At 40.8% G+C, this 26,520-nt stretch overlaps 3 protein-coding genes across 3 annotated transcripts; 1 reads left to right on the forward strand and 2 right to left on the reverse strand.

Annotated features, from left to right (window-relative positions):
* Nucleotides 1–1,445: 1,445 nt before the first annotated feature.
* kcnj9 (potassium inwardly rectifying channel subfamily J member 9) lies at nucleotides 1,446–20,449 on the reverse strand. The gene is made up of 10 exons (XM_085141465.1): nucleotides 20,334–20,449; nucleotides 19,459–20,032; nucleotides 19,210–19,325; nucleotides 18,185–18,621; nucleotides 16,864–17,077; nucleotides 13,066–13,267; nucleotides 11,242–11,434; nucleotides 10,802–10,999; nucleotides 8,444–8,574; nucleotides 1,446–2,749 (listed from the first exon to the last, which is right to left on the reverse strand). Exons 4-10 carry the CDS (start codon nucleotides 18,477–18,479, stop codon nucleotides 2,483–2,485), a joined length of 1,500 nt encoding a protein of 499 aa, XP_084997591.1. The 5' UTR covers nucleotides 18,480–18,621; nucleotides 19,210–19,325; nucleotides 19,459–20,032; nucleotides 20,334–20,449; the 3' UTR covers nucleotides 1,446–2,482.
* Nucleotides 20,420–24,387, forward strand: eif3f (eukaryotic translation initiation factor 3, subunit F). The gene is made up of 8 exons (XM_085141466.1): nucleotides 20,420–20,552; nucleotides 20,970–21,040; nucleotides 22,461–22,540; nucleotides 22,629–22,766; nucleotides 22,859–22,950; nucleotides 23,116–23,252; nucleotides 23,407–23,520; nucleotides 24,122–24,387. The coding sequence occupies exons 1-8, from the start codon at nucleotides 20,441–20,443 to the stop codon at nucleotides 24,197–24,199; spliced, it is 822 nt and encodes a 273-aa protein (XP_084997592.1). The 5' UTR covers nucleotides 20,420–20,440; the 3' UTR covers nucleotides 24,200–24,387.
* On the reverse strand, nucleotides 24,225–26,506 carry LOC146497306 (MICOS complex subunit MIC26-like). Its single transcript, XM_085141470.1, has one exon. It carries the CDS (start codon nucleotides 26,388–26,390, stop codon nucleotides 25,776–25,778), a length of 615 nt encoding a protein of 204 aa, XP_084997596.1. The 5' UTR covers nucleotides 26,391–26,506; the 3' UTR covers nucleotides 24,225–25,775.
* Nucleotides 26,507–26,520: the final 14 nt, after the last annotated feature.

Genomic DNA, 26,520 nt, shown 5'->3' on the forward strand with positions numbered 1-26,520 from the left:
CGTATTGTGAAACCATTGTTATCATGGAGAATGCATCTTGATAGTACTGTATTTTGACTGTGTGATTTCCACCCAAAGTAAATGCTATTGCAACTGCACCTTGCCTATTGTGGTTCTCTCACTCCCAAAATAACAAAACAAATCTGACAAGGATCCAGAAGACCAACTTTTAGGTGTAATTATATTAGGTTTTTTAATCTTCGATTTCTTGGTAAAGGAAATTAGGTAATAGACAGCCAATCACATGGCAGCAGCTTAGTGCATTTAGACATGTAGACCTGGTCAAAATGGCCTGCTGAAGTTCAAACTGAGCATCAGAATGGGGAAGAAAGGTGCTTTAAATGACTTTTAACATGGCATGGTTGTTAGTGTCAGACAGGCTGTTCCAAGTGTTTCAAAAACTGCTGATCTACTGGTATTTTCCCACACAACTATCTCTAGGGTTTACAGAGAAAGGTCAGGAAACAGAAAATATCCAGTTGGCGGCAGTTCTCTGGGTTTAAATGTGTCGTTGATGCGAGAGGTTGGAGGAGAATAGAAAGGCTGCTTAAGAAAGCAACAGTACAAGTCCTGTCAGCTTAGAACAGGTAACTGAGGCTTCAGTTGACACCGGATCACCAAAATAAAATTGGATAACAGAAGACTGGAAAAATGTTGCCTGGTCGGATGAGTTTCTGCTGTGACATTCAGATGGTAGGGTCAGAATTTGGTGTAAAGAATATGAAAGCATGGATTGATCCTGCCTTGTGTCACAGTTCAGGCTTCTGGTGGTGTAATGGTGTACGGGAGTAAATGCCACGGCCTACCTGACTTTTTGCTGAGCACGTCTGTTCCTTTATGACCACAGCCTCTAAAGGCTATTCGAGCAGGAAAACGCAGCATCTTACAAAGCTCAAACTGGTTTTGTGAACACGACAGGGTCGCTGTACACTGGCCTTCTCATTCGCCAGATCTCAATCCAGTAGATCACCTTTGAGACACATCGTGGATGTTCAGTCGGCGTATCTGCAGCAACTGGGTTATGCTGTCATGTCAATGGATGGAAGGGGTTAAACCTGGGACTAGCAAGGTGCACGTAATAAAATGCTTATAGAGCTAATAGTTTAACAGTTCATCATATTTTATCAAATGGGGTATGTTTTGTGTATAATTCATTTTCAGGTAAGTGTATGAGGGTAGAAAGTACCATTTGCATCACTGAAATTTGCTGATGTATACGCTGGCATTAAAAAGCAAAGTATGGGAACCTTGAACGGTATTTACCATAATTGAGAAGATATATTCAGCCTATCTATTATCGTTAGGCTACATAATTTAATAGTAAAAAGGATTAAACAAATTTTCAGGACTGAACACCAGTTTTCTTATCAAACACGAAAACTTGTGAACGCTCATGTTGCATATTTCATGTAGCTTCTCGTCAGAACATAAACAGATGCAGATCCTGTGGAATATACTGCAGTTTATTCATTCTAATTGATGTTTCATCTTAAATATTAAAAACATCAAGTAAAAATGACCACATATATACACAGCAGCAGAAGCAGGAGTTTGGGCTGAACTGAGCAGGACACTGTTGTGCTTTATAAGTTTCTACATGGCAGGGGACAAAAGATACATTTACCCTCGTTGTACACACACTGCATGTGAAACGAAGCCACGGATACGCTTGAGTGTTAACCTGTCTCTACGTTAAAGGTTTTACATACCCTACTCACCGTAATGTGTTGAGTGCAGCAAATTTCTATCAGTAGTTTTAACAAACGTTAACATTTTGTGTCCCCTGAAGAGAAAATAGTGCTTAATCTCTGGGCAGGAAGCCAGCTGCGATGTTCACAGATGCTTTTACACTTTTGTCAGGTCAAATAGGTGTTCAGACATTTTTCTAGCACCACACGATGGTTTGTTGCCAAACAGACAGATGTACCAGCGGCTGTGTGCTGGTGTTAATTTACCACCCTGTTAACACCTGATGGATGTGCATTAAATCTCATAACAATCCTTGCATCTAATCAAATGTGAGGCTACTACCATGTCGATGTTAGTGCATGTGAAAATAAAGCATCTATGCACTGTACCTATTTAAATGTTTACAATCTATATAGTTAACTCTGCACATGAAGCCATCCTTTTACCCAACAGGACATATTACGTTTCTGTTTCGGTCCACAGGATATACTGCTGTTGACCCCACCTAAAGCATAGTATTGTCATTTAAATGTAGATATAGGCAAGGGTGATTGGAGCTAACACAATAAACTGAAAGGAGATAGCACACATACAGTACACTTTTAACAAAGACGAACGCACAAAGAAAAGACAAAAGTTTCAAGAAATAAACTCTTTCAGATGGTAACATAAGATATGGAGTATACTGCAGAAGTGAGCCTAATGAAACTACTTGTTGCCTTGAAAGTAAAGGTCTGGAAACTGTGGCATGGTAATGGCGATATACTGAAGGTCTTTGTAAACATTCTCTGTTCTAGGCCTCGGATTCTGATTGGTCGGTGGCAACGCTGCCATTCAGCTCGCCCAGTCCTGATTGCTCCTGGATGTCAGTCATCTCCCCGACAATGAAGGTCGGCTCCCCTCCTTTGCTGTTGGCCGAGCCGCTGTCTGGCTGCTTGGCCGCCTGGTTGGCCAGAGTGGGCTCTTCATCCAGCCTGCTGGAGATGGACCAGTAGAGATGAGCGTCAAGTCTGGCTGCAGCTAATGACAGCTCTCGTGCTGAGCAGGATGGCGTGTCCACCTTAGAAGGAAGCAGAAAAGTAAGATGAGAATTTCTCTGTTAACTTTTGTGTAGTCAAAAATGAATGGACTGGTTCTTTTATAGCACTTTTCTACTCTGACCACTGAATGCACTTTACACAAATTGCCTCATTTACCCATTCACACTAGCACTTTTTGGTATGCTTTTTCACACACATTCATACTCCGATTGATGCGTCAGAGAGCAACTTGAGGTTAGTATCTTGCCCAAAGATACTTGGCATGCAAACTGGAGCAACTAGGAAGTGATGATCCACCAACCTACTGATTAGCAGATGACCTGCTCTACCATCCCGAATGAACCCAAAACTGCAACATAAACTGTGATAGTTTCCTATCTAACTCAAACACACCTGTCCTTGCTGACCTTTTCAGTTTCAGTTTAGATTCAGGTCACAGTATATCATCAGATAATTAGCTTGATTTATTTTAAATTTATTATAATGGTTTAATGATGCCTCGATTGTTTACTCTGCAGCATGTTGGTTAACTTCTACTGTGTTAACATGTTCTATAGAAATTGATTTGAATTGACTTTGTAATTGCCATCATGTATTCCATAAGTTAGAGTTGACACATATAGTTCCATTTCAGTATTTTCCGTTTTAGTATATTAGCTTTTGAGGTGGCCCTTATATGTAGAAAAAAGTGCTTGTGTGAATGGCTAAACATGAGACATCTTATATAAAGTGCTTTGAGTGCTCAAGTACAGTAGAAAAGTGCTATATACGAGCCAGTGCATTTATCTTCCATAGGCTTTAAGAACATCAAAGCACCAGACGCTGCTTTACAGCATCTGTATTTTGATTTCACACATCAAAGAAGCAGCAGCAGAGAATTTCAAGCGACTTCCACCTGATAGCGCTCACCTTCAACCACACAAACAGTGTCCTATGTTTCTGAGGTTTCTATTTTGATCTAACTATGCTCTTAATATTTGTCATACATTTTGTTTGGAAATGGATGCCACCAAGCAAGCAGGAAACATTTATTTATATTAAACTTTTACACAGACATGAATAGCAAAGTGCTTTAGAAAAGGCAATAACAGGATGTACAAAACTTAACTCAATTTATAAAATAATTAAAAGGAAAGTTAACAAAACAAACACCATACATTAGCAAAATGGTAAAATAAATAAATAAAATAAAATAAAATAAATAGACAGATATTTTTTCATTGCAGTTTGAAAGCACACTTTAAATTTATGTATTTATTATCCAATAATCGCTATGTAACTGAATTACAGACAATGTTAGTAAAATGGCAAGAGCAAGTACTGCATGACTTGTTTTAGCACAATGGCTTGAGAAGACAATGTCTACTGGCTGGTCTGACATTCTGATTTTATCATAATAACATTTAGAACTTTTATTTTTGAAAAACTATAACTAACCAAAATAAAAACCATTACAAAATTATTTTCTTCTTTTGGCTGATCTCTTTAGGGGTCACCTTATCCCTAATATTCTCATCTCTCCTTATTCACCACATCCATTAATCTTCTATGTGGTCTTCCTCTTTTCCTCCTGCCTGGCAGGAGCATTTTCAAATTCCTTTGTCCACTATATCCCATCTCAACCTTGTCTCTCTTACTTTGTTCCTAAAATGCTCAGCCTGAACTGTCCCTCTGATGTTCTCATTTCTAATCCTGGCTGTCCTGGTCACACCCAGTGAAACTCTTATCATCTTCAACTCTGCCACCTCCACCTCGGCCTCCTGTCTTTATGTCAGTCCCACTGTCTCCAAAACATACAGTATAGCAGGTCTCACTACCATCTTATAAAAACCTCCCCTGTCACGTATTCCACTCCACCCTGCCTGCACTCTCTTCCTCATCTTTCTTGTGCTTTGTCCGTTGCTTTGCATAGTTGACCCCTAGGTATTTAAATTCATCTACCTTCATTACCTCTACGCCTTGCATCTTCACCTTTCTGCCTGCCTCCCCACAAATAACAATTCTTCTGTGAACAGAATAGAGACTCTGGCATGAACTCATCTGTCAGCCTGTCCATCACCACTGCAAACAAGAAGGGGCTCAGAGCCGAGCTGACATGATCCCACCCCCACCATGAACCCATCTCTCACGCCTCATCATTGTCTCACTGTCTTCATATCAAATTACTTTAATGGATCCTTACAATTTTCCCTCTGTCAGCGCCACCACAACCATAAACCACCATCTACTTTTCCATAATCACATATCTGAAAAACTAAAGACATTGCTATCAGACTCAACTATGCATTGTGTCTACTGCCAGTCAGTAACATGTTAATATGCTAAACATCAACATGTCACTTTGGGCATATTAGCATGAAGACCTTAGGATTTAGCTCAAAGTATTACTGTGTCTAAGTACAGCCTGACAGTTCTGCCAGCTTAAATGCAAGTTCCTAATCTTTTTAGTGTAATCTGCCTCATCCACTTCTACAACTCTGACTGCATTATATTATTTTAAAGACATCTGTTTTCTCAGGCTATTTTAAACCATTTGATATATAAATTGTCTGTTATTTTCAGTAAATTTCATCCAAAATAACAAAACTAGTTAAAAACTTATAATCTTATGACAATCTGTGTGATTTTGCTTTGGCAAAAACATCTTTCCATAGAGCCAAAAGTTCCTTTATGCAGAAAAAAACCTGAAAACTTGAACATGAATCAAACTTCACCATATTTTCTGTGTTTGTCTGCTTACTTCAGTGCTCACTTCAGTTAGTATTTCTGTTTATATTTATTTATAATATATTATAATATATTATAATATAAGACTCATTGCATTAGGCTACAAATGCCCACGTATGTAGCACATGTCCATGTAATGTACAGTCCACATGTCTACAAAAATAAACATGAAATAAATACTTTAGTCAGAGTTCCTACACATCCCAGCATGCTTTTCAACAACCCCAAGAGAATGTGAGAATTCAGCTGCCAGTTACACGTGTAGGTGGACACAGGAATAGGGATAACAGACAAACAGTAGATGATAATCTTGGTACTTCTAGAAGAATTGTTGCTTAGTTCAGATGATGAATTATAGAAAATTGTCTTTTTTCTTAAACTCTGAGGAACTAACAGTGAAGCCTTACATTTGTGTAGCTATTTTACTCATAAGCTGTACTGTTCATTTGCTTCCTTTGTTTATTTTCAGTTCATTTCATTACTTTGTCCCAATAGGAGTTCTCAAGATGGCATTTCTAATGTTCATTTCAGGAAGGTTCCTTTACTGATCTTCACCTTTTACCTGGTGGCCAGGACTTAGCCCACAGGGCGTTTGAAAAAAGGGACATGTGCCTACCCTCCTGTAGGTCCACCACCTGCAGGAGGCGCCATAGGGTCAGAGACCCTGGTGGACCGATCCCTGGCTACAGGGTCTAGCGATTGGGACATGGAACATCACCTCTCTGGTGGGGAAGGAGCCGGAGCTAGTTTACAGGTTGAGAGATACCGGCTAGATATAGTTGGCTCACCTCAACGCACGGCTTGGGCTCTGGAATCAGTTCTGGAGAGGGGCTAGACTCTGTCACAGTCTGGAGTTGCCGATGGAGAGAGGTGGCAGGTTAGAGTAGGTATCTTAGTATCCCCTAGGCTTGCTGCTTGTACGTTGGGGTTTTTCCCGGTGGATGAGAGAGTTTGTTCCCTACGCCTTCAGGTTGGGAACAGGCCTGACTTGGGACATGATCGAAATGGATCATGTTAAAGAAGGAGTCCAATCAGGCTTGGTTAGCCTATGGGCCTTCGGAGGCAGCCAGTAAGTACCTATAGACCAAATAGATCGCAGCTCAGGCAGTGGCCAAAGCAAAAACTTGGGTGTGGGAGGAGTTTGGAGAGGCTATGGAAAAAGACTTTTGGACTGCCTCAAAGAGTTTCTAGCAAACCGTCAGGCAACTCAGGAGGCAAAAGTGGTGCTCTACCTGCACCATGAATAGTGTGGGTGGAGCGCTGCTGACTTCAGCTGAAGATATTATCAGGCAGTGGAAGGAATACTTCGAGGACCTTCTTAATCCCACTGAAGCGTCTTCCGTAGAGGAAGCAGAGCCTGGGGACAAGGGGGATGATTGATCCATCACTGAGGCAGTTAAACAACTCCTTGACGGCAGAGCCCCTGGGGTGGATGAGGTTATCCAAAAGTTTCTGAAGGCTCTGGATGTTGTAGGGCTGTCTTGGTTGACATGCCTCTATGATGAATATGACCGGGGACCAGAGGGTGTGCTCCAACTATAGTGGAATCACATTCCTCAGCTTCCCGGGGAAAGTCTATGCCAGGGTGCTCAAAAGGAGAGTCTGTCCGCTAATTGAACCTCAGATACAGGAGGAGCAATGTGGTTTTCATCACTGGACCTGGACTCTTTACCATCTCGAGGATACTTGAGGGTGCAGGGGAGTTTGCCCAACAACCCCTACAAGCCATTCCATCATCACACAACTGTTGCAATAGCTTGGTCGTTCCTGGTGGGTGTTGGACTGGGTGTTGAATCAATTCTGTTCATGATTTTTATGGACAGAATTTCTAGGCATAGCCAAGTGGCGGCATGCATCCACTTGGGCGGTCTCAGAATCTCGTCTCTGTTTTTTGCGGAGGATGTGGTTCTGTCGGCTTCATCAAGTGATAGCCTCCAGCTTGCACCGGAGCAGTTTACAGCCGAGTGTGAATCAGGACCGCCAAATCTGAGGCCATGGTTCTCAGCCGGAAAAGGGTGGAGTGCCCACTCTGGGTCAGGGACGAGTTACTGCCCCAAGTGAAGGAGTTTTGTTCATTAAGTGAGAGGAGAGGGCAGCGGGAGATCGACAGACGGATTGGTGCGGATGCTTCTTGTTAATTATTTTTACTTCAGATATGCAGAAAGCTTTAATAAAGGAATAAAGTGGAACATCTCTTAATAGGGAAGAGAAAATACAAAGATTTAACTTCACCATTTATTTTAAATTATTTCTAGCCTTAGGATTTTAGTGGTAACTTTCACATGCTTGTCCACATATAGAGCCTGCATATAACAACACAAGAAGAAAACATTGAGATGAAGCCAAATGAGTACTTTGTAGCCCATCCTAAGGATAGTCATCCACTGTGACATTTTGAAGTGCCTTACTCAAAGTGAAGCAGGTTCTCTGAACACTACTGTTCTCTTTCCTTCACCTTATGATGATTTCCGTCATAGCCAAGCAAACCTTCTTCCATAACTAGAGACTATTTTAAAATAAATTATACTGTTAACAGAAATGTCACATATTAAATGTTTTTGGAAACCAACATAACCACTAAGAATATTTGGAATACTTTCTGTGAGTAAATTTAAACACAAATTCATGCATCTGCTTGTTGATCATGATTAGGAAAATTGAGGTGAGATTTTCTGTTAAATAGTAAATTATATTTTAAGACAGACCCTGAGGCACTTCATCTTCATGGAGGTACACATACTTATAAGAGAATATTTTACTACACATGCATGTTAGGTTAACTGGTAATTCTACATTGGCTTTAGGTGTAAATCAAAGTATCAATCTTTGTCCACCCCTTTGTATAACTCTGCGAAAGACTGGCGAGCTGCCCAGAGTGTACCCCGTCTCTTTTCCAGTTACACCTGTGATAGGTGTCATTGGAGTGCAACAAATCATGCTGTGCTTTATTAGCTTGCCCTCATCACATCTTCTTCAAGAGACATTACCTCAAATGTGTGGTGAAAGGCTCCATAGTCGACGTCAAAGAAGCCCTCTGCCAGCGACATCATTGGGCTGAACCTGTGACCCCACAACAACTCCTCTGCAAGATACGAGCTCCTCGCCTGGCATGTCATCCCTGCATGCACAAACAAATGGATGACTATAGAGATTCATAATAAACATTTTCCCTCACGGCATTTGTTCTGGTCTATGTGATAAATGATTTGATATTAACTGGATTCGCTGTGCCTGGCTATGGCAAAGCAGAAGAGTAAACGCACCACACCAAGAACTCTTACACAAACATAATTCATTTACCCATTTAGTCACAAACAATTTCACTGGCAAGCTGTCGTTGTAAGGATGTTCTCTGCAGCAGAGTTATGACTGTCAGCTACATCTTTGTAACATAGTGCTCTGACTAAGGGAATCAATATTTGGTGTAGGCGGAGAGGCCACCTTTACCTCACAGATACACATCCTGAATAGCTCCGATACACTGAGTTCTTGCTAAACTGTGAGGAAACTAGTAGAGTATATCATCCTCTCAGAATGAATCTGACGTAAGGCGATATAAGAGTGGGATAAGGGAGAAAAGATAAACACAGCTTTCCAGGATGCTTTTTCCTATCAGACATATTAAAATATTTGATTTTTTAGATTTAACACAATGCTTCAGTTAAAACAATCCTAAAAACAGTGCGTGTTAAACTCTGCAAACAAGCATATAATATTTGGAACGTCCCCGCTCATGCAAATTACTTTGAAAACAAATATCCTATAAATCTAGATGTACTTAAGACTAGCAGGAGAAAGTACAAACATACTTTAGTGTACTCCTATATTATTTAACTTCCACAACTCTTTTATGTCTCTATATCATCTACCTGGTGGCCTCGGTTTGTCTTTTATATTTGGTGCTATTGTTTAGCACTTTGTTCATCCCTGTTGTTTTTTTTAAAGTGCTTTATAAATTGATATGATATGTTTTTTTCAAGATGATTAGTTTTGCTTTTCCTTATTTCTTTTCTTGTATACTGTTAAAGTCAGGATTTTTATAAGTAATCCCTATGAGCCAAAAGTTCTGCTCACTTTCTTTAAAACTGTTTTTTTTTCCTCTTAACTTTGTATGACATCAAGGAGGAGGGATTAATATAGACTCTGCCTGTATTCACTTAATACTTAGTGTGTAGCAGCTATGTATTGAGTATGAGTATTTTGTTACCTATCCCATCATGCATTGTCTGTTTTTTGCTAAAAACGTAGTAGGACGAGAGGAAAGACGGCAGCAAATCAAGGTAGGAGCTGCCACTAAATATTTGCATTTATTCGTTTAAGGAAATTTGCTCAGTGTATTCTATATTTGTGACAAAAATGCAGTAGTAGTAGTAGTCTGTAGTTATTCATCTAGCAGACTCGGTTCTGATATTGTGACGGCATAAAGTCCCAATAGTGTCCGAAATAGTTTTTTTATTTTACTGGATGGATGGATGGATGGATGGATGGATGGATGGATGGATGGATGGGTGAGTGGGTAGGAATCCTTTCCCATCTGTTTCCAAGGGGCAGCCAATTAGAAGAAATTAGCTAAAGGAGGGTTGCATGTTGTGCAGTTTCCTTGTGTATGTGTGGATTCTCTCTGGGAACTCCAGCTTCCTCCCACAGTCCAAAGACATGGATGAGGATAAATTAATTGGTGATTCTAAATCCCTGCAACTACTGGGATCCACTTCACGACAATGAATTAAATAAGCGGAAGAAGATGGATGGAATCTGTGAATCACGCGAAGCCACTCTGGCAGAAGCTAAAAATAAAAATATGGCGCTGGAAATATATAGCATAATAGGTCCACTTTTACTGATGATTTATCAAGAGTGAGTAAGCACAGCAGGGCTCTGTGATTTGCCCAAGGGTAGATGAGTCTCCAGTTTTAAACAGTTTGCTTTCTGTTGGGGTAACATCAGACTGCAGATTGCTAGACCGTGACTTCTAGGTGTTTGTCATTTCTTGTGCATACATGGAAATGAGTTTCTCCTTATTTTTTTTGTTCAATGTTTTAATTTAATCTAAACTACTTAACCCGGTGATTTGTTTATTTACTGTTTACTTGCTGATTTATCATAGGACCTGGGGCTAGATTTAATAAACGGGGAAAAATAATGTATGAGCGCAATCCCCAAAATAGCGCTCAGTGCTGTGGTTAGTTTTAAGGGTAATTTACAAAGCTTGCAAGGTTTCTACCCACAGGTGGAGTCTCTTCATTTTAAAATCAAGGACAACAAATAAAACATGCTTTTTTTAGGGGTTAAATTAATAGATTTAAACTCGCAGATGTTTCTTAATTTGGTGTTTGCCTTCTCACCAGTGGCCTCCACCATTCCTTCTAGGATGACCACAATCTCAAAGTCTTCTTTCTCTAGCTGGGCCTGCGACATGTCCCAGAAGGGTGAACGTGCATCAATCTCATGGGAAATCACCAATGGTGAGACCAGGAAGAGACGATCATCGCCCGTCTCAAAGCCCACACTGATGTCTGTCTGATCCAGAGGGATGAACTCACCTGGAAGAGCCAATAAAGTGGAGATGAGGAGAGAGGTTGTACCTGGAAGCTCAGGTTTAAAATGACAGAATACTAGAAAGACACAAAAGAGATCTTAGAATGAGCGGTTCATATGGCCAAGTATGTTATTATTATTATTGTTGTTATTATATACTGGGCCATTTGATTTTTCAATAGGTGTAGTTGTTACAGTTTTTGTCACCAAAGGAAGAAAAAGAAAGATTCATTATTAGCTGTCTCACCCTCCTGAGTCTGCTTAGACTTGATGAGTTTGGCCCTGATGTTGGCTCCCACAATGTGGGAACTTCGAAGGTCTCCCACCCTGAACATCAGGCAGAGCTTGTCGTCTCTCGGCGAGATAACAGCGTGTTTGGAGAACACCAGCGTCTCGGCTCGTTTGTTAGGCTGCGAGATCTTTACAAACATGCAGCCCACCTGGACAGAGAGGAAGGAACAATGTGAAACATGGGCGCTGCTAAAAAGTCAAAGCCACAGGGAGCCTTGCACAAAGTAGAAACGCAGAGGATTATTATGAAAGGAACAATATGTCTTGGTGTTTATAACAAACACATCAGTTAAAGAGCTGAATAATTCCGGTGTAGTCTGCACATCTGGAACACATTCACTGTGGCCGCTGAATACAAACTAACCTTGATCATTTTTCAGAAGAGCTTGCTATTGCCAGTTTTTCTTGTCTAAAAAGATCAGTGACACTTGAGTTAACCCCAGACTCAACTGTTTTTATATGCATAGTAAAACAGCCCACGCTACGTGTACATCAGTTGTTAATTTGGAACGTTTCCAGCTCCCAAACATGCATAAACATGATTCAGCCTGGATGTCGGAGTGTGAATTCATCCTCATCAAAAGAGTGCTTACACCGTGCAAAAGAAATTGAGCTTCATCTGCATTTTCTGTGTAAATATTCTTTTTTTAGGAAGAATACCATCTGCATATAATTTGCGTCATTATGGCTCCAACTGTATTTGTGCATTCATTCTTCTCTCTAAGCTAAAAAAACAGCGTACCATTATTTTATTTGATTCAGCTGAGCTGACAGGAAGCTTCCGTTTAAGCAAACAGTCTCGGGTCAAACAGAAATTGCAGGCACAAAAGGAGTTAGCTGAATCTGAACACTGACTCAGAAGTTCAGAAGCCTGTTTTTCATTTTTCGTTTCCATTTGTTTCTCTAATCTGACTTCCTGCTTTGCTAAAACACATCTGACAATCTTGTTTGCTACATATGTTACACTCATGTCTACATCGTTATTAATACATAATCAGATAACAAATCATCACAGATGTCAGCAGTATTCATTCTAAATATTAAAACGTCTATTTAAGATTCTTATATCCCAAAATTACTGAGAATATTCACTTTGGCACTGCATGAATTTAAACTCATGCTTAATAGGAGATAGGAAGAGAGGTCCCAATTGCAGGACATGCACCTGGTTTAAATATTGAAAAGGAAACTTGTAATGTTACAAAGACCAAACAAAAACACAAAGTCCAAAGGGCATCCATCCATCCCATTCTTTACCACTTATCCGATACAGGATCACAGGAAAGCTGGAGTCGATCTTAAACACACAGTCATATTTACACAGAAGACTGATGGGAAAATTAGACATCTTTACCTTTAGAGTAAAAGAAGGAGCAACTGAAAGACAGGACATGAAAACAGAGGCAGGGCGACACAGAATGGAGGGCAAAAAATGCGGAAAATAGAAACACAATGGGGCAAAACAGAACCAACAAATATAACAAAAAACATAATTTATCAGAAAGTGAATGTGCGAAAGTCTGAATAATCATATCCTCCATATATCTTTGAATTGCCATGTTATTGTGGTGGAGGGGTTTGTGCGTTTCAGTCATCCTGCAAGAATCAGCTGGCTCGGGAACTCGTTTTCCCCCTGGATGAGCTACAAGAGGTGCCTGGGGTGAGAGAAGTCTGCTTAGACTGCAAACTGAACCCAGGTAAGGGGTACGAAATCGAGAGAAGGATGGGTGGATTTCTAAATATTTCCCCATCTCTGTTTTCTACCAGTTAAGCTGCTCACCATGAAGGCGTTAACCATCGATCCCAGTATAGCCTGCAGCAGCAGCAGCATTGTGCCCACCGGACACTGGTCGGTGATGACACGGTGACCATAGCCAATCGTGGTCTCGGTCTCAATGGAGAAGAGGAAAGCCGAGATGAAGCCATTGACATTGTTCACGCACGGTGTCCACGTCTCGTCCTCCAGATGGTCGAGATCACCCCTTGGGAAGAGGAGAAGCAGAATGTGTGAGAAAGGGAAGGCGGGAGGTGACAAAGTGGGTGTCAAGAGGGAAAAATAGACTGAGAGCGAGAAGATATATATCTTTAGACTGGAGGTGCAGAAATGTATAGATGACGACTCATCTCTCCATTTAAATTTTCCACCACCTTGCAGCTAATTCCTGTAATGAATAGGAGCAATCCTGTTCATCAGATTTAAACATGGTGCTTAAGCCAACATTTATGCTGTCACTTCTTGCCGAGGCTGCAGAAACCCGCCACTTTCATCATATATCATCACGCGCAACTTGCTCTCAGCATCTTTTGAGGGGTTTTTTCAATCCTGTGCCACTAAAAGTCTGCAGAATTTCTGTTCTAACACACTCTACACACACTAATGTCCCCGATTAACACAGCTCCAGCCAGAGAGGGAGCGCTAATTAGCGAAAGTGGTGTTAGGTCATTTATATAATCTATGACTTTTATTGACCTGTGCTGGTGACAAAGGGATTGCAGCAACACTGACAGCTTTCTGGCACAAAACTGAATGGCCTGCAATTGATATAAAAAAGGGTCACAATTTTTATGAGACGAATACGTTAGTTAATTAGAGCAGAGATCCAGCAATCACAGCTCATGAAGAGGCAGCACATCATGATGAAATACGCTGTAATATTAATACTGCTTTGTCATCTGCTTTTTTGGCTGAGAAAGCAGCTTCATTTTGGCCTTTATGGTAGATGTGTAAAAATCTAATGCTCACTTAAAGAATGGTTGGACTTTGGGGGAAATACGTTGAAAAGATCAATGATGTTCTCATAGCTGTCTGCTAAATATGATGCCGCACCGAGAAGGCAGTCAGCTTAGTTTAGCACTAAGCTGTCAAACAAGAAAAGAGCTAAAATAAATTTCCTTGCCATCCCCACTGAAGCTCCCTGATTAGCACAGTACATCTTATACAGTACATCGCTTCAATTTTTGCACTCGTTAAAGAAAAGCACCAAATTTATGAGCAAAATTCTGTTTAAATGGTTAAATTCTGCATTTTTGGAGTTATTACATAGACTTGAATTCAAATTAATTGCAAACATAAATCCATGTTTATGCTTTCTCTGCAATTTTCTGATGATTACAGGTCTAAAAGAGCTCTGAATGACTTTGATTAACCTCCTAAGACCCGAACTCTTCCCCGGCATGCATCTTTAATTTCTCTTTGATATTTGGGCTGATTGGGACCTGATGAATGCAAAAACAAAGAATCACCAGATCAAGAAAAATAAGAGCCACATATGAGGATATTCTTTTTAAATTTTGATAAAACAGTGACAGTATAATGTCCTCGTAGGTGTATATCAGGCCCTTGTAGAGCAAAATGTAATATTTTGGTCTAGACAACCCAAAATGTGCTGTCCACATATATGGACGCCAAGTCCTAGGAGGTTAAAATTGAATTAGCCTTTGTTTCAAAGTGAATGTTAAGCAAACCACTACATCACAGCCAGAGAACAAAAATACATATATTTTTGGTTTTTTTAATGCAAATTGACACAATTGTCGCAACACAATGTCCACTCCGGTTTATAACATTTGTATGAAATTCTGAATGCTCCAAACTTATTTCTACATCAAAGGGCAAAGGGCAGTGGCACAGCAAGAAGAGTCTGGCTGTGAATCTGCTTGTTGAGGAGTTTGCAGAGGTGACAAGTAGGAAGAGATGTTCTTTTATTTTTTTAGTGAAATTTTACTTTTCAAGTAACTGAAAAACAACTCTTTAGCTACATACATACAGTGTTGTTTACATTTCTGTCCAACTGAGATTTTGCTGGATGGGATCACATAAACATAAAGATGGTCTTTTTTTCTTTCTTTTTTTTCGAACTCTAGATATGAAAAGACAATTTCCCAAAACAAGAAACTTTAATGTGAGGATTTGTTGTCAGAAAAAAGCACACAGATAAGGGAAAATCCTGTTTTTGGTCATAATGTGTTGCTACCATATGAAAAGATAAAGTTTAAATTAGGTCTCATATTCCTGATATCACTTGGATTCAGAATATGATCCTATGGATCAGGACTTAATCTGTGGGAAATGATCATTTGATGCCCTGCTGACTTTGTAGGTTTGCTCACTTACAAAGAAATGAACAGTCTCTAACCTTTATGGTAAATTCATTGTAATGGAGACAGAATGACAACTAAAAAATAAACAATAGTTATAAAGTTGTTTGCATGTCACTGATTGAAATAAATATTTGATCCTCTGCAACTAACTAGAATTGTGGCCTCCACAGATTGGCTCTGTGCCCATGTAGAACAGATTGCAATCAATCAATCAATTACAGATACTCCTGATCTCAACTCATTGGGTGTATAAAACACATCTGTCTACAGAATCAATTTCTCCCATTCAGGCATCTCCACCACAAGACAAAGAGGCTGTCAGGGACAAAATTGTAGATCTGCATAATGTCTGGTATGGACCATAAGACCAGCAAGAAGCTTGGGGAGAAGGTGGAAACTGTTGGTGTGAATATTCAGAAATGAAAGAAATATAAAATGATCAATCAGACCAATCTTGCCTCATGGGGTGAGGATGAAAGGTGGTGTATCAACACAAAACTACACGGAGGGAGCTTAATGTTGAGAGCACAGTGACTAAAAGCACCACTGGTAACACTACAACACCACGAGGTCCCCCTGCTCAAGAACACACATGTACAAGTCCATCTTAAGTTTGCCAGTGAATATCTAAATTATTGAGAGAAATCTTGGGAGAAATTGCTGTTGTCACATGATACTAAAATCAAGCTGTTTGTCATCAACACGACTTGTCATGTTTGGAGAAAGAGAAATGCTAAGTATGACCAAAAGTGCACCCTCCCCACAGTCAGGCATGGAGGTGGAAGCATTATGCTTTGGGGCTGTTTTTCTCCTAAGGGTACAGGATGACTTCACTGCATTAAGGGGCAAATGGACGGTGCTATGTACTATAAAATCTTGGACAAGAACCTCCTTCCCTCAGCCAGAACACTGAAGATGTGTCATGGATGAGTTTTCCTGCATGATAATGACGCAAAACATACCACAGAGGCAACAAATTAGTGTCTGCAGAAGCACATTAAGATCATGGAGTGGCCTAGCCAGTTTCCTAATTTCAAACTATAGAAAATCTCTAAAGGCAGATGAAGCTTGGCGTTGTTAAGCGGCAGCCAAGAAGCCAAAATGATTTAGAGAGTTTCTGTAAAGAGCAGTGGGACAAAATCCCTCCAGAGATGAGTGAAAACCTGATGGCCAACTATGAGAAACGTCTTACTGTGCTGTGTTTGCCCACAAGAGTTTCTCCACTGAGTGTCATGTCTGATCAAATACTCATTTCACTCAGTGCAAATCATGCAAATCAATGTATAACGTTTATTTCTGAAATTTTCATTGATGTTCTGTCTCTCGCCATTAAAATTAACCTACTGTAAAAATTAAAGACTGTTCATTTCTTTGCAAGGTAGCACACTTACAAATTCAGCGGGAGATCAAACGGTGATTTCCCACACTGCAACAGATCCAAATACATTAGTGCACATGACTTTATCTTAAATCTTACCTGCAGTAGGCGATGAGGTACCAGATGGCTCCGAAGAAGAGCCATGTTACAGCGTAGGCCATGACAAAGACGAAGAGCGAGCAACGCCAGTTGAGGTCCACCAGAGTGGTGAAGATGTCCGTCAGGTATCGGTAAGTCTCCCGCATGTTACCATGCTGCACATTGCATCGACCGTTCTTCTCCACGTAGCGCTGTCTCTTACGGCGAGTGCGGGCTGGTGGAAGGGCAGAGACAGAAGAGAAGGGGCACGATTAGAAATCTGTGAGGCTAACATCGCCTTTTGATCCTTTACACTGTTGAAGACAACTCTTTATTGTTCCATTAAACACTTTCAAAAACATGAGGCTCCCTTTCTGAAATGTTTTGTTTTTAAAGCTACAACTCTGACTGCAGTCAGACGATGAGAATTGGATGAAGGCACTTAGAGAGACGTGAGCATAAACACAGGGAGGTAGCAAGGGACAAAACTACTGAGGGAGATCCAGCGTGGCTCAAAGGAAAGTCAGACTGGTGAAGAAGGGAAAACATAAATGAAAAATGACAGGTGAATAAAACAGAGCAGATGAAGTGCGACGGGACAACATCATCAAATGCTTGGGGAAGAAAAGCTATAACACTGGACTTCATCTGTGTTTTGTTTTGTTTTATAGGCTTTTTACTGTGGATGCACCAAGCCAGAACTGAAATTATGACACTATACCGCTATCACATACGCTTTAATCAATGAATATCAATCATCGTGCATGCTACTCAAGATATGCAGACTTATTTTAAGGTAAAACAAAATCTGCCTTTTCTGCAAAAAAGGTCTGGCTCTGCTTCATAGGATTTTTGTCCTTTGCGAAAGACATCAATTCTTGATCACAAGTTGGAGTTAAAACACCGAAGGGTCATATAAACTGCACATTTCCCTAGTTCCCTAGTTAGGCTTTCTTTCTTTTTATTCTATGAAGATGTACGCCAAAGATTGGAGCAAACAGAGCAGAGCTTAATGAGCAAGACTGTCAAAATTGCTGAGGGGTGAAGCTCTGCAGTATGGTCTAAATTAGAAAAGATTCACTACTACTACTGCGAGACAGATGGGGAGGAGAAGAGGGTGCAGGGCTGAATGGAGAAAATGTTCATCCAGACTCCGGAGTAAGTCAATATCTCTAAATCTCTGGAGATTTTTATCAGATACAAAGAGATTAATAGTGATGCATTTCAGTCTGGTTGAACTGCAGGTCCAGAAAGAAGCCATAACATTTAAAGAACATAGTGAGTGCACTGTTCCAAACAGAAGGGGGATCAAGGACAAGATGTCATCTTGAGAGTCACTCACCCCACCCGAACCGTCCCCTCTCCTTCTCCATCCCCTGTGTCTTCTTCCTGTGCTGATTAGCATTGGCTTCCCGCTCGGCCAGCTTGGACTGAAACGATCTCTTGACCGGAGCCGAGTTCGGGAGGGAAGAAGTCGTCTCTGTGGTGACGACGTGGCCCAGCTCCTCCGATACGTTGAAGACTCCCGTGGAGGCTGTGACCTCCGTGGCCACCTCCACTTCTTCGCTCTCCACCTTCTCCACAGGGAGCGAGAGCGAGTCCGGACGGGAGGGGAAGATGGAGTTCTCCAGAGCCATGGTCTACGTCTGTGTGTGCGTGCGTGTGTGTGTGTGTGTGTGTGTAAGCGTGTAAAGAGTATTAATGTGTTATTGATATCCTCCCTAAGGCAGAGTCTGTCCAGTACCTATTGACTGAACCATTTGTTTGCTTGTCTGAAGCCTGGAATAAATCAGAAGAACACAATGATCTGATCAAATGAAACAATGGAATTGATTATCTGTTTTACTGTCACAATAATTCACTGTCAAATGACTTCTTTAAAGAAACAGGACCTCCACACAGGAGTGCTTGAACTCTGATGTTGCTATAATAAATTCTAAAAAACCTATAAATAAATGTGTATCTTTTTTGTGCTTTTATTACTATTGTCAAAGTCTCATTTGAAGTCTTTTAATAATAAAATAAAGGAATAAGTCCTTATTTTCAGATTGAATATGGATAACTTTGAAAGTCCTTGGAAATTAGACACAATGGTAGAATAAATTAGTTCTCTGAAAGACCCCTAATCCTGATGCACGACATGGCATATGCATATCAGAGCCACTTTAACTGGTCTGTATGTTTCATAAAAAGCCTCGGGCTAGGAGTGTGTGTGGCCCAGACGTGTGTGTTGTATAAGTGCACTTCGTGCTATTTTAAATATGCTGGATTTATACAGCAGGCCTGTTGAAATAGTCTTACATAAGTCCTATGTAAGAAGCTGAGTTAAATATATGCATGGATAACGAGACGTGATGAAATATTTACTCAGTAAAATGGAGTCCTAGTCCTCTGTAGCCTTGGATGATGTGCGTCCATTTGGACAACTGGCGGATTGGACGCCAGAGGAGACTGATGGTGACAGTCAAGATGACGCACTACGCCTGATGGATGGATCAGAAATAGCCTCTGTTAAAGAGTGTCTGTGAGCCGGCAAGAGGGCTACAGAAACCAAACAGCTCAGCTACGGTTTGGTTTAATGTCACACAGACTAAAGATAAACGAGTAAAATCCTACCTGCTCAGTGCACCAACTTGTAGATGTGTAAGACCCGGATTGGGCAGATGTTTTGCCATAAGAACGGCGAAAATCGGGTCCAAGAACGAGCCAGGATTCGCAACCTTGGTTCAATTACACCCATTTCTGGTATTTACGAGCGACGCAGCATAATCAGTCCACTCTTGTTCGCTTTTCCTGGAAAACAAAGACCACCTCGATCCGACCGCTCAGTATTCACAAAAAATAAAAAGCGGGCAGCCCAAGCTAAAGATACACACACACCCAAACAAACCCGAAAAAAACAGTTCAAGTACTCTGATTAACGATAAGGCTTTTTCAGAACATGTGTCTGGCAGTGGATGTGCGAAATGGAGGCAACAGGATAATAACCCGGCAGCGCGGAGAGCTCCATCATCTGTGTATCTGATGGAGACGGTCAGGTGTGGAGCGGTAGAGGATGCTGTCATCAGCCCAGCCCCTATCAAGCCTGCCTGCTTGTTTGCCTGCTTGCCTCAGACGCTTCTCATTTCCACAACAGAAGGGACAGTCCTCTCCCTCCTCTCGGTCAGACCCTCAGCGTCTGCAGAGTTCACTGATGGGGAAATTAAAGGCCTTTGTGATGCAGTAACAATGCAAAAATGCAGAAACATAAACATATAGATTGGATGTAATAAAGCTCATTGTATATGTCATTTTAAATATGGTCTGATTGTGATGCAATCCTTTTTATGGCTTTTCCATAATAACATTATTATTACTATTATTATATCAGACTCCTTGTTAGAATAATTTACTAATTAAAAAATTCCGCTTATAGAGGAAGATACAGTCCTACAACATTGTATCACAATGATATCAATGACTTGATCATAATTAGCATTATTCTCACTAACCGCTATTTATCCGCCAGCCTCAAGGTGGCGGTATATGTGTCCAAGAAGCCGGTAATCAGTTGGTCTCTTCAGGCAGTGTGATCAGTAGTCTGCCCTCCTTTTCCAAGATGTCGGTGTTCGGGCCAGTTGTGAAAATTCATCCCGTCGTCCTCGCTTCTATCTGCGACTCTTACGAGCGAAGAAATGAGGGAGCGAGTCGTGTGATTGGAACCCTTTTGGGTAAGTAAAAAGACAATATGTTTGTCCTGCGCCGCTTAGACCGACTTCGCACGAAACCAGTTGCCGCATAGTTAGCTGCTTTTAGCTTTAGCTGCTAACACATGCTGGTTCAGTTCAGCAGCTGGCTAGCATTAGCTACTGTTAGTTAGCTAGCGGCATCACTCGTAACAGCTGGCTGCCCACTCAGTTGTTCATATAGTTAAAAATTTAGCAAATCACCTGGACTTTTTTCCATTTTAGTGGGGTTTGCACTCATTTGATGTTTAGCAACAGGAAAAGATCGCTGTTCTTATCGCTGATGTTAGCGCTTATTACTGTCTCGATTTAATGGAGAATCCTCTTGTTTGCTAACTTACAATGAAGCTGCTCGTCACTACAACAATATAATGTAAGAACTGAAACATTTGCTTTTTTCAGGTACTATTGACAAGCACTCTATCGAAGTGACCAACTGCTTCTCTGTCCCTCACAATGAATCTGAAGATGAGGTATGTTACTAAACTCTTTATTTGCAGCTAACATCATTTTATTTATTTTTGATGTTGAAGCCAAGTGAAAAGGGCCAGTAATACAGTAGCCATTCCACATCGAGTAATAAACAAGAGACGAAACCCACATTCAGCAAATAATCTAAAGAATAACGCATTATTCAGTTAGAAATATCCGAAACTCAAAGAGTCATGAATTAAAATCTTAGGAGCATCAACAAAGCAAAAGATAACTAAAATTTATCAAACTTGTGTGTTTGTGCTTTTGTGTCTTTAATTAGATGAGTCTGGGTTTTTAAATGTCCATTAAGGTTTTAATTTCGATATGGCTGCTAAATACCAGGCTGAATAAATTCCTGGTAGTTTTTCTAAATGGCTGCTGAGGTTACATGGCTACATAATTTCCTTAGGGTTTAATAAAGTATTCTGATTGTGATTCTTCCTGTTACAAGAAGTTCTTTTCTGGATATGATCTGGGTCACTTTATCGATACTTCATTTTATCGATACTTCATTTTGATATGTGTAATAGTGTTGCAAAGCACTACTTTTGAGTAGCCGAGTAAACAATAGAAACAACCCCCCTCAGAAAACTATAGGTGGTGTTATGCTATCAGGTATGGGGTGGGGACTAAATCGTTAGTTTCTAGGGTTTTTTTTCCAGACTCACAATGGGCTCCCGAGGGGTGACTATGTAAGCCTTATGCATTCCCGTTTACTTAAGGCAAAGAGTCTGTGTTACCTTACTGAGTAGAGTTTGTACATTTGCCTGTTCTTTTTTTTTAAATTTTTGTTATTTGGTAAAGAAAACTGCACATATGAAAAAGTCCTTTCTTTGATTGTTGCCAAAACAAGAAAAACCCTGTAATCCAGATGGACTGCTCTACAGTAATACTCTTTTATAATAATAATACTCTAAGTTCTTTTGTGGGTATGATCTGTGCCCCTGTAGCAGATACTTCATTTTGATATGTGTAATGATTTTGCAAAGCACTACTTTTGGCTAGCTGAGTAAACAGTAGAACCAACCCACCGAGATCTTCTCAGTGATCAACCTTAATCTGATCATGGCACGGCTTTACCTGACGTGTGTTGTCTCCTCCAGAACGATTGTTCCTTTATCTTTAAGTAACAAGGTTTTGTCAATTGTTTGAGTTTAATCAAAAGGCATTCAGCATTTCTAACCCCCACCCCATTAAAAGGGAAAAAAATCTCTTAATGTTTATCTCTTGATACCACCTACTGTGTTTAATCCTGCTTTGTGAGACAGTGAATTACAAACTATCTTACAGGGTAACTATGACTGATACACGTATTATGTAATTATCACTGAACTCTTTCACAAGTGAAAGATGATTCTGTAGAAATGTTTAAGAGACAGTGTACATGGCTGTGCTTAAATGCATTGTTTTTGACCACAGGTTGCTGTGGACATGGAGTTTGCCAAGAACATGTATGAGCTTCACAAGAGGGTTTCACCTACAGAGGTCATCATCGGATGGTGCGTCAGTCGGTCATATTAACAATTTAAAGTTTGTTAAAAGTGGAAAAAACGGTATTCTTCAGCAGATGTTCATCTTTTCTGACAGGTATGCCACAGGCTTTGATATCACAGAACATTCAGTGCTCATCCACGAGTACTACAGCCGTGAGGCCTCTAATCCCATTCACCTGACCGTGGACACGGCATTGCAGAGTGGCAAAATGAACATCCGCGCCTACGTCAGGTTGGCTGATCTTTCTGTCAGCGCCTGTGTTTATGTGATCATCTACAGCCTGAAAGTGCTTCTCTGAATGTGTTTGTGTGTCTCCTACACAGTGCGCAGATGGGTGTGCCAGGAAAGACAGTTGGTGTGATGTTCACCCCACTGTCTGTCAAGTATGTGTACTATGACACTGAGAGGATAGGCGGTAAGAATACAAAGAATAAATGAAGGCGACTGTTTGAAAACAAATGCTTTGTGACTAAGTATCTGTGAAATGCCAAATAATTAAATCCCAGTGTCTCAAACAACTCGCTGGGGTGCATATGAAAGGAAAGAAAACTTTATATTATACTCTCTATTTGTTCTTTAGTGGACCTGCTACAGCGAACACGTGTGACCCCCAGTCGTACCAAGGGGCTGACCTCTGACCTGTCTCAGGTTGGTGGTGCTGCAGCCAGGGTACAGGACATGTTGACCACAGTGCTGGCATACATTGAGGATGTGCTGGTGAGTATCAAGACAAACTTGTCCCCTGGGGTTTTTTTTCTTTTCTAATTAAATTCCTGCCAATTTAACTTAATATTGGTCACCCGGGAACATTTGAGCAGTAATTAAGTTTTGCGCTGATGATGGCTATGAAGTTCATGTTGTTCTGTTTTAGTCTGGCAAGGTGACAGCAGACAACAGCGTGGGCCGTTTCCTGATGGATCTGGTTAACAAAGTGCCCACTATCTCACCTGAGGACTTTGAGAACATGCTCAATTCCAACATCAATGTAAGTGTTCGTGTTTAAGTTACTATATCAGTGACAGCTGCTGTTTTTGTTTTGCTATTTGATCTAAACAGACAGGCAAATGGCACTTAAAAATAGCTAGTTTAATAGACACTGTCATTTTTATTATTGTGGTAGAGACACAAATCTAGCGTCAGGAAGATCATCTGGCAATAAACTGCCAAATCGAACATGCAGAGCTACCCGCTGTGCCGACCTGTTGTGACAAGGAAGTAGCTGAAAATTTTATTGTTGTGGTAATAATGTACTTAATTTCTCTCCACGTATAAACACATTGGCTATAAAAAGAGTAAACTGAATTGTCATACCTCTTATATAAGAGGCTTTAGGTGAGCTCTGAGTTGTTTTTGGCATTTAATTAAACTCTACTCCTGTTTTTATGGTTATGTATGGTCTCTGGGCTCTACTTGCATCATACTGTTTTACTTCAGGATTAGAAGCTTTAGAAGATGGAAGTATTTTTGCATCATTAATCTGGGCATTCTTTCCAAACTTGCCATCCTTTAATCTTGTTTCCTTGTTATGCTGTTATAATCTTTCACTTTAGTTTAGTGTGAATCTAAATGCTCTTTTGTTGTTGCAGGACCTGTTGATGGTGACCTACCTGTCCAACCTCACCCAAGCACAGATTGCTCTCAATGAGAAGCTGGTGCTGCTCTGAGAGGGTTTCTTTGAAGTCATTCATATTTAATTTTTGTACTTTTTTTTTTTTTTTTTTGGCTGACATGAAAATAAAGATGTTAAACAGTCACAGTGTTCATTCCCTATGGTAAGATGGTAATTAAATTTAAGGCTGCTTGGTTTCTCACAAGTAGCTAATGAACATTAAAGGAAGGATTATACTGCTAACACGTTTCCTTTCTGCTTATTAGACACCTCACATTTACTGCTGTCAACCTGCTGCAATGCAGGCTTCATGATTCTTGATCTGTAATAATGTATTTTTAAGGAGGCAACTGACCTTATATCTTTTCATGGGCGTATGTAGAGGGGGGACATGGGGAGGCTGTTTGACCCATGACATTTGATTGGCCCTCTACCAATATATTTTGACTAGAGTTCATTCGTGGTGTAAAAGGTGAGCATAGTTTAAGGGTGTGAGGCCCCTCAAGCTTTCATTCTTTCTGAAGGTCAGCAGGCGGTGGGAACGTCTGCCTGTAAAAGGACTTTGGTCTATATAGAATTGTAAGGTTAACGGCCTTCCAGTCCTTTCTAACATCAACATTTTCATGATTATTTGTGAGCTCAGTCACAAGTTATATTTCATAAAACATAAATTTACTAAGTCAGAAATTATGATTTTCCAGGAAATGCTCATTGGCTAATGACATTTTATTTACAAGTTGCTACCCAATGAGCATGGACTTAATTTCAGACTGAACCACTGGTTGTTTTGGCGTATCCAGTTTCAGAATGCTAAGCTGGCAATAGCAAAATTGCTCAACTCAAAGCTGAGATTTTACTAATTAGTAGGTGATGTCATGGTGGGTGTGTATGTCGTTTTAACTAGTGCTTCTAAGTACTTCTGGGTCATGCTGTTTTCTACTTCCACTCAACAGTATTTTTAACCATTTCTACTCCATACCATTTACTTTAAAGCTTTAGAATGACTTTGAAGTTTTTACTTTAAAAGCATTAAAATATAAAGCTGAGATATATCCAGCATTACCGAGCAGTATAATGCAAATGGGTCTAATGAGTACTTAATACTAATGTTTTGAGTTTATGTAGGATTATAACTTTTTAGCAAAACCCATTTTATACAATATGTTTAAAATCTGTGAGTATAATAATTGTTACCTGTATATGACAAATAAAACTTGAAAATAATACACAGTTTCAGATCAAATGTGCCTACTTTGGTGTTTGTCACCCCATTGAACAAAATTGTTAAAATAAACGACTGATTATTAAAATCCTGAATTAGTTTTCTTCTCTTTGGTGCTGACCATCTTGTTTGTGCATGTGGGATTATAAGACACAGAATCAAGGCGGTAAAACAACTTTAATGTAAGACACTGCTTTATCTCTACATAAATACACATTCAAATCAGAAGGAAGTCATTCAAGTTGCAAATCCCCCCTTCCCTTTGCCCGCCCTGAGTTTCATGTGAAGCTTAGTGCAAAGTGTAGGCATGAAAAAGTCACACTGTCTAGAAAGCGCTCAGTTTACAGTATCGGGATAAAGCTCCTGTGTGATTGGCTACTGCTCGGTTATTGCAGTCACGCCGGGGTCGTCACTGTTTGGTCTCGGAGTCGCTGCTCTTTTCGGGTTTATTGACCTTCTCAGCTTTGCTCTGGGGGTTTAGGATCTTCTCCGCCGCTGCGTAGCTCTGCACGGCCAAGTCGTACACGGAGTCTCCGGTTGTCTTTGCGATGGACGCTGCTTGCTCCGGGTAGTAGAGAGAGGCGCTCAGGGTCATGAGAGTGGTCGGATAGATGAGTTTCTTAATCCTGGAGCCTCTGGCAAGAACCAGCCCAAGGACTCCGGTAAAGCCGATGACTCCCGCCCGGGGGTAGAAGTCCTTCGGGGGGTTCTTCACATAGGCGTATGCGTCGTTCCCAAACTGGAAGACCCCCTGAACTTTGGGTTTAATTTTCTCATAGGTGACCTGACACCAAGCAGTGTACGGCTCCGCTAACTTCCTGAGGGTGGCGACTCGTTCCTCCAGCTGACCCGCTTTAGGCTCCACGTACTGAAACTTCTCCGGGGGAGCGGTGTACAGAGACAGTTCGTCCACGTTTAACGGAGCCACCGCTGGTTCCTTCTCGCCGTCACCGGCAGCAGCAAACACGGTGAACGGTGAAAATCGCAGGGCTCCCGGCATGGCACTACCTGTCACCTTCAACATGATCCCCGCGGGCCATGCATTCACTACGGTATCCACGGAGGGACAAGGCAGATAGCCCCGCCTCTCTGATACTCACCCAAACGCTTTTACTACGCTTGAAAGCGCGCCAACAGTGGCAGGAGAAATAAAG

This window comes from Neolamprologus multifasciatus, chromosome 18 (genome assembly GCF_963576455.1).
Source record: "Neolamprologus multifasciatus chromosome 18, fNeoMul1.2, whole genome shotgun sequence".
NCBI lineage: Eukaryota > Metazoa > Chordata > Actinopteri > Cichliformes > Cichlidae > Neolamprologus > Neolamprologus multifasciatus.

Excerpts from the sequence above, each read along its gene's own strand:
- kcnj9 (XM_085141465.1), bottom strand. The coding sequence starts at position 18,479 with ATGGCTCTGGAGAACTCCATCTTCCCCTCCCGTCCGGACTCGCTCTCG. Across the intron at positions 11,435-13,065 it reads CGATGGTTAACGCCTTCATG|GTGGGCTGCATGTTTGTAAA; the intron begins GTGAGCAGCTTA and ends CTCTCTGTCCAG. Across the intron at positions 11,000-11,241 it reads GTCTAAGCAGACTCAGGAGG|GTGAGTTCATCCCTCTGGAT; the intron begins GTGAGACAGCTA and ends TGGCTCTTCCAG.
- eif3f (XM_085141466.1), top strand. The coding sequence starts at position 20,441 with ATGTCGGTGTTCGGGCCAGTTGTGAAAATTCATCCCGTCGTCCTCGCT. Across the intron at positions 21,041-22,460 it reads ACAATGAATCTGAAGATGAG|GTTGCTGTGGACATGGAGTT; the intron begins GTATGTTACTAA and ends TTTTGACCACAG. Across the intron at positions 23,521-24,121 it reads TGCTCAATTCCAACATCAAT|GACCTGTTGATGGTGACCTA; the intron begins GTAAGTGTTCGT and ends TTGTTGTTGCAG.
- LOC146497306 (XM_085141470.1), bottom strand. The coding sequence starts at position 26,390 with ATGTTGAAGGTGACAGGTAGTGCCATGCCGGGAGCCCTGCGATTTTCA.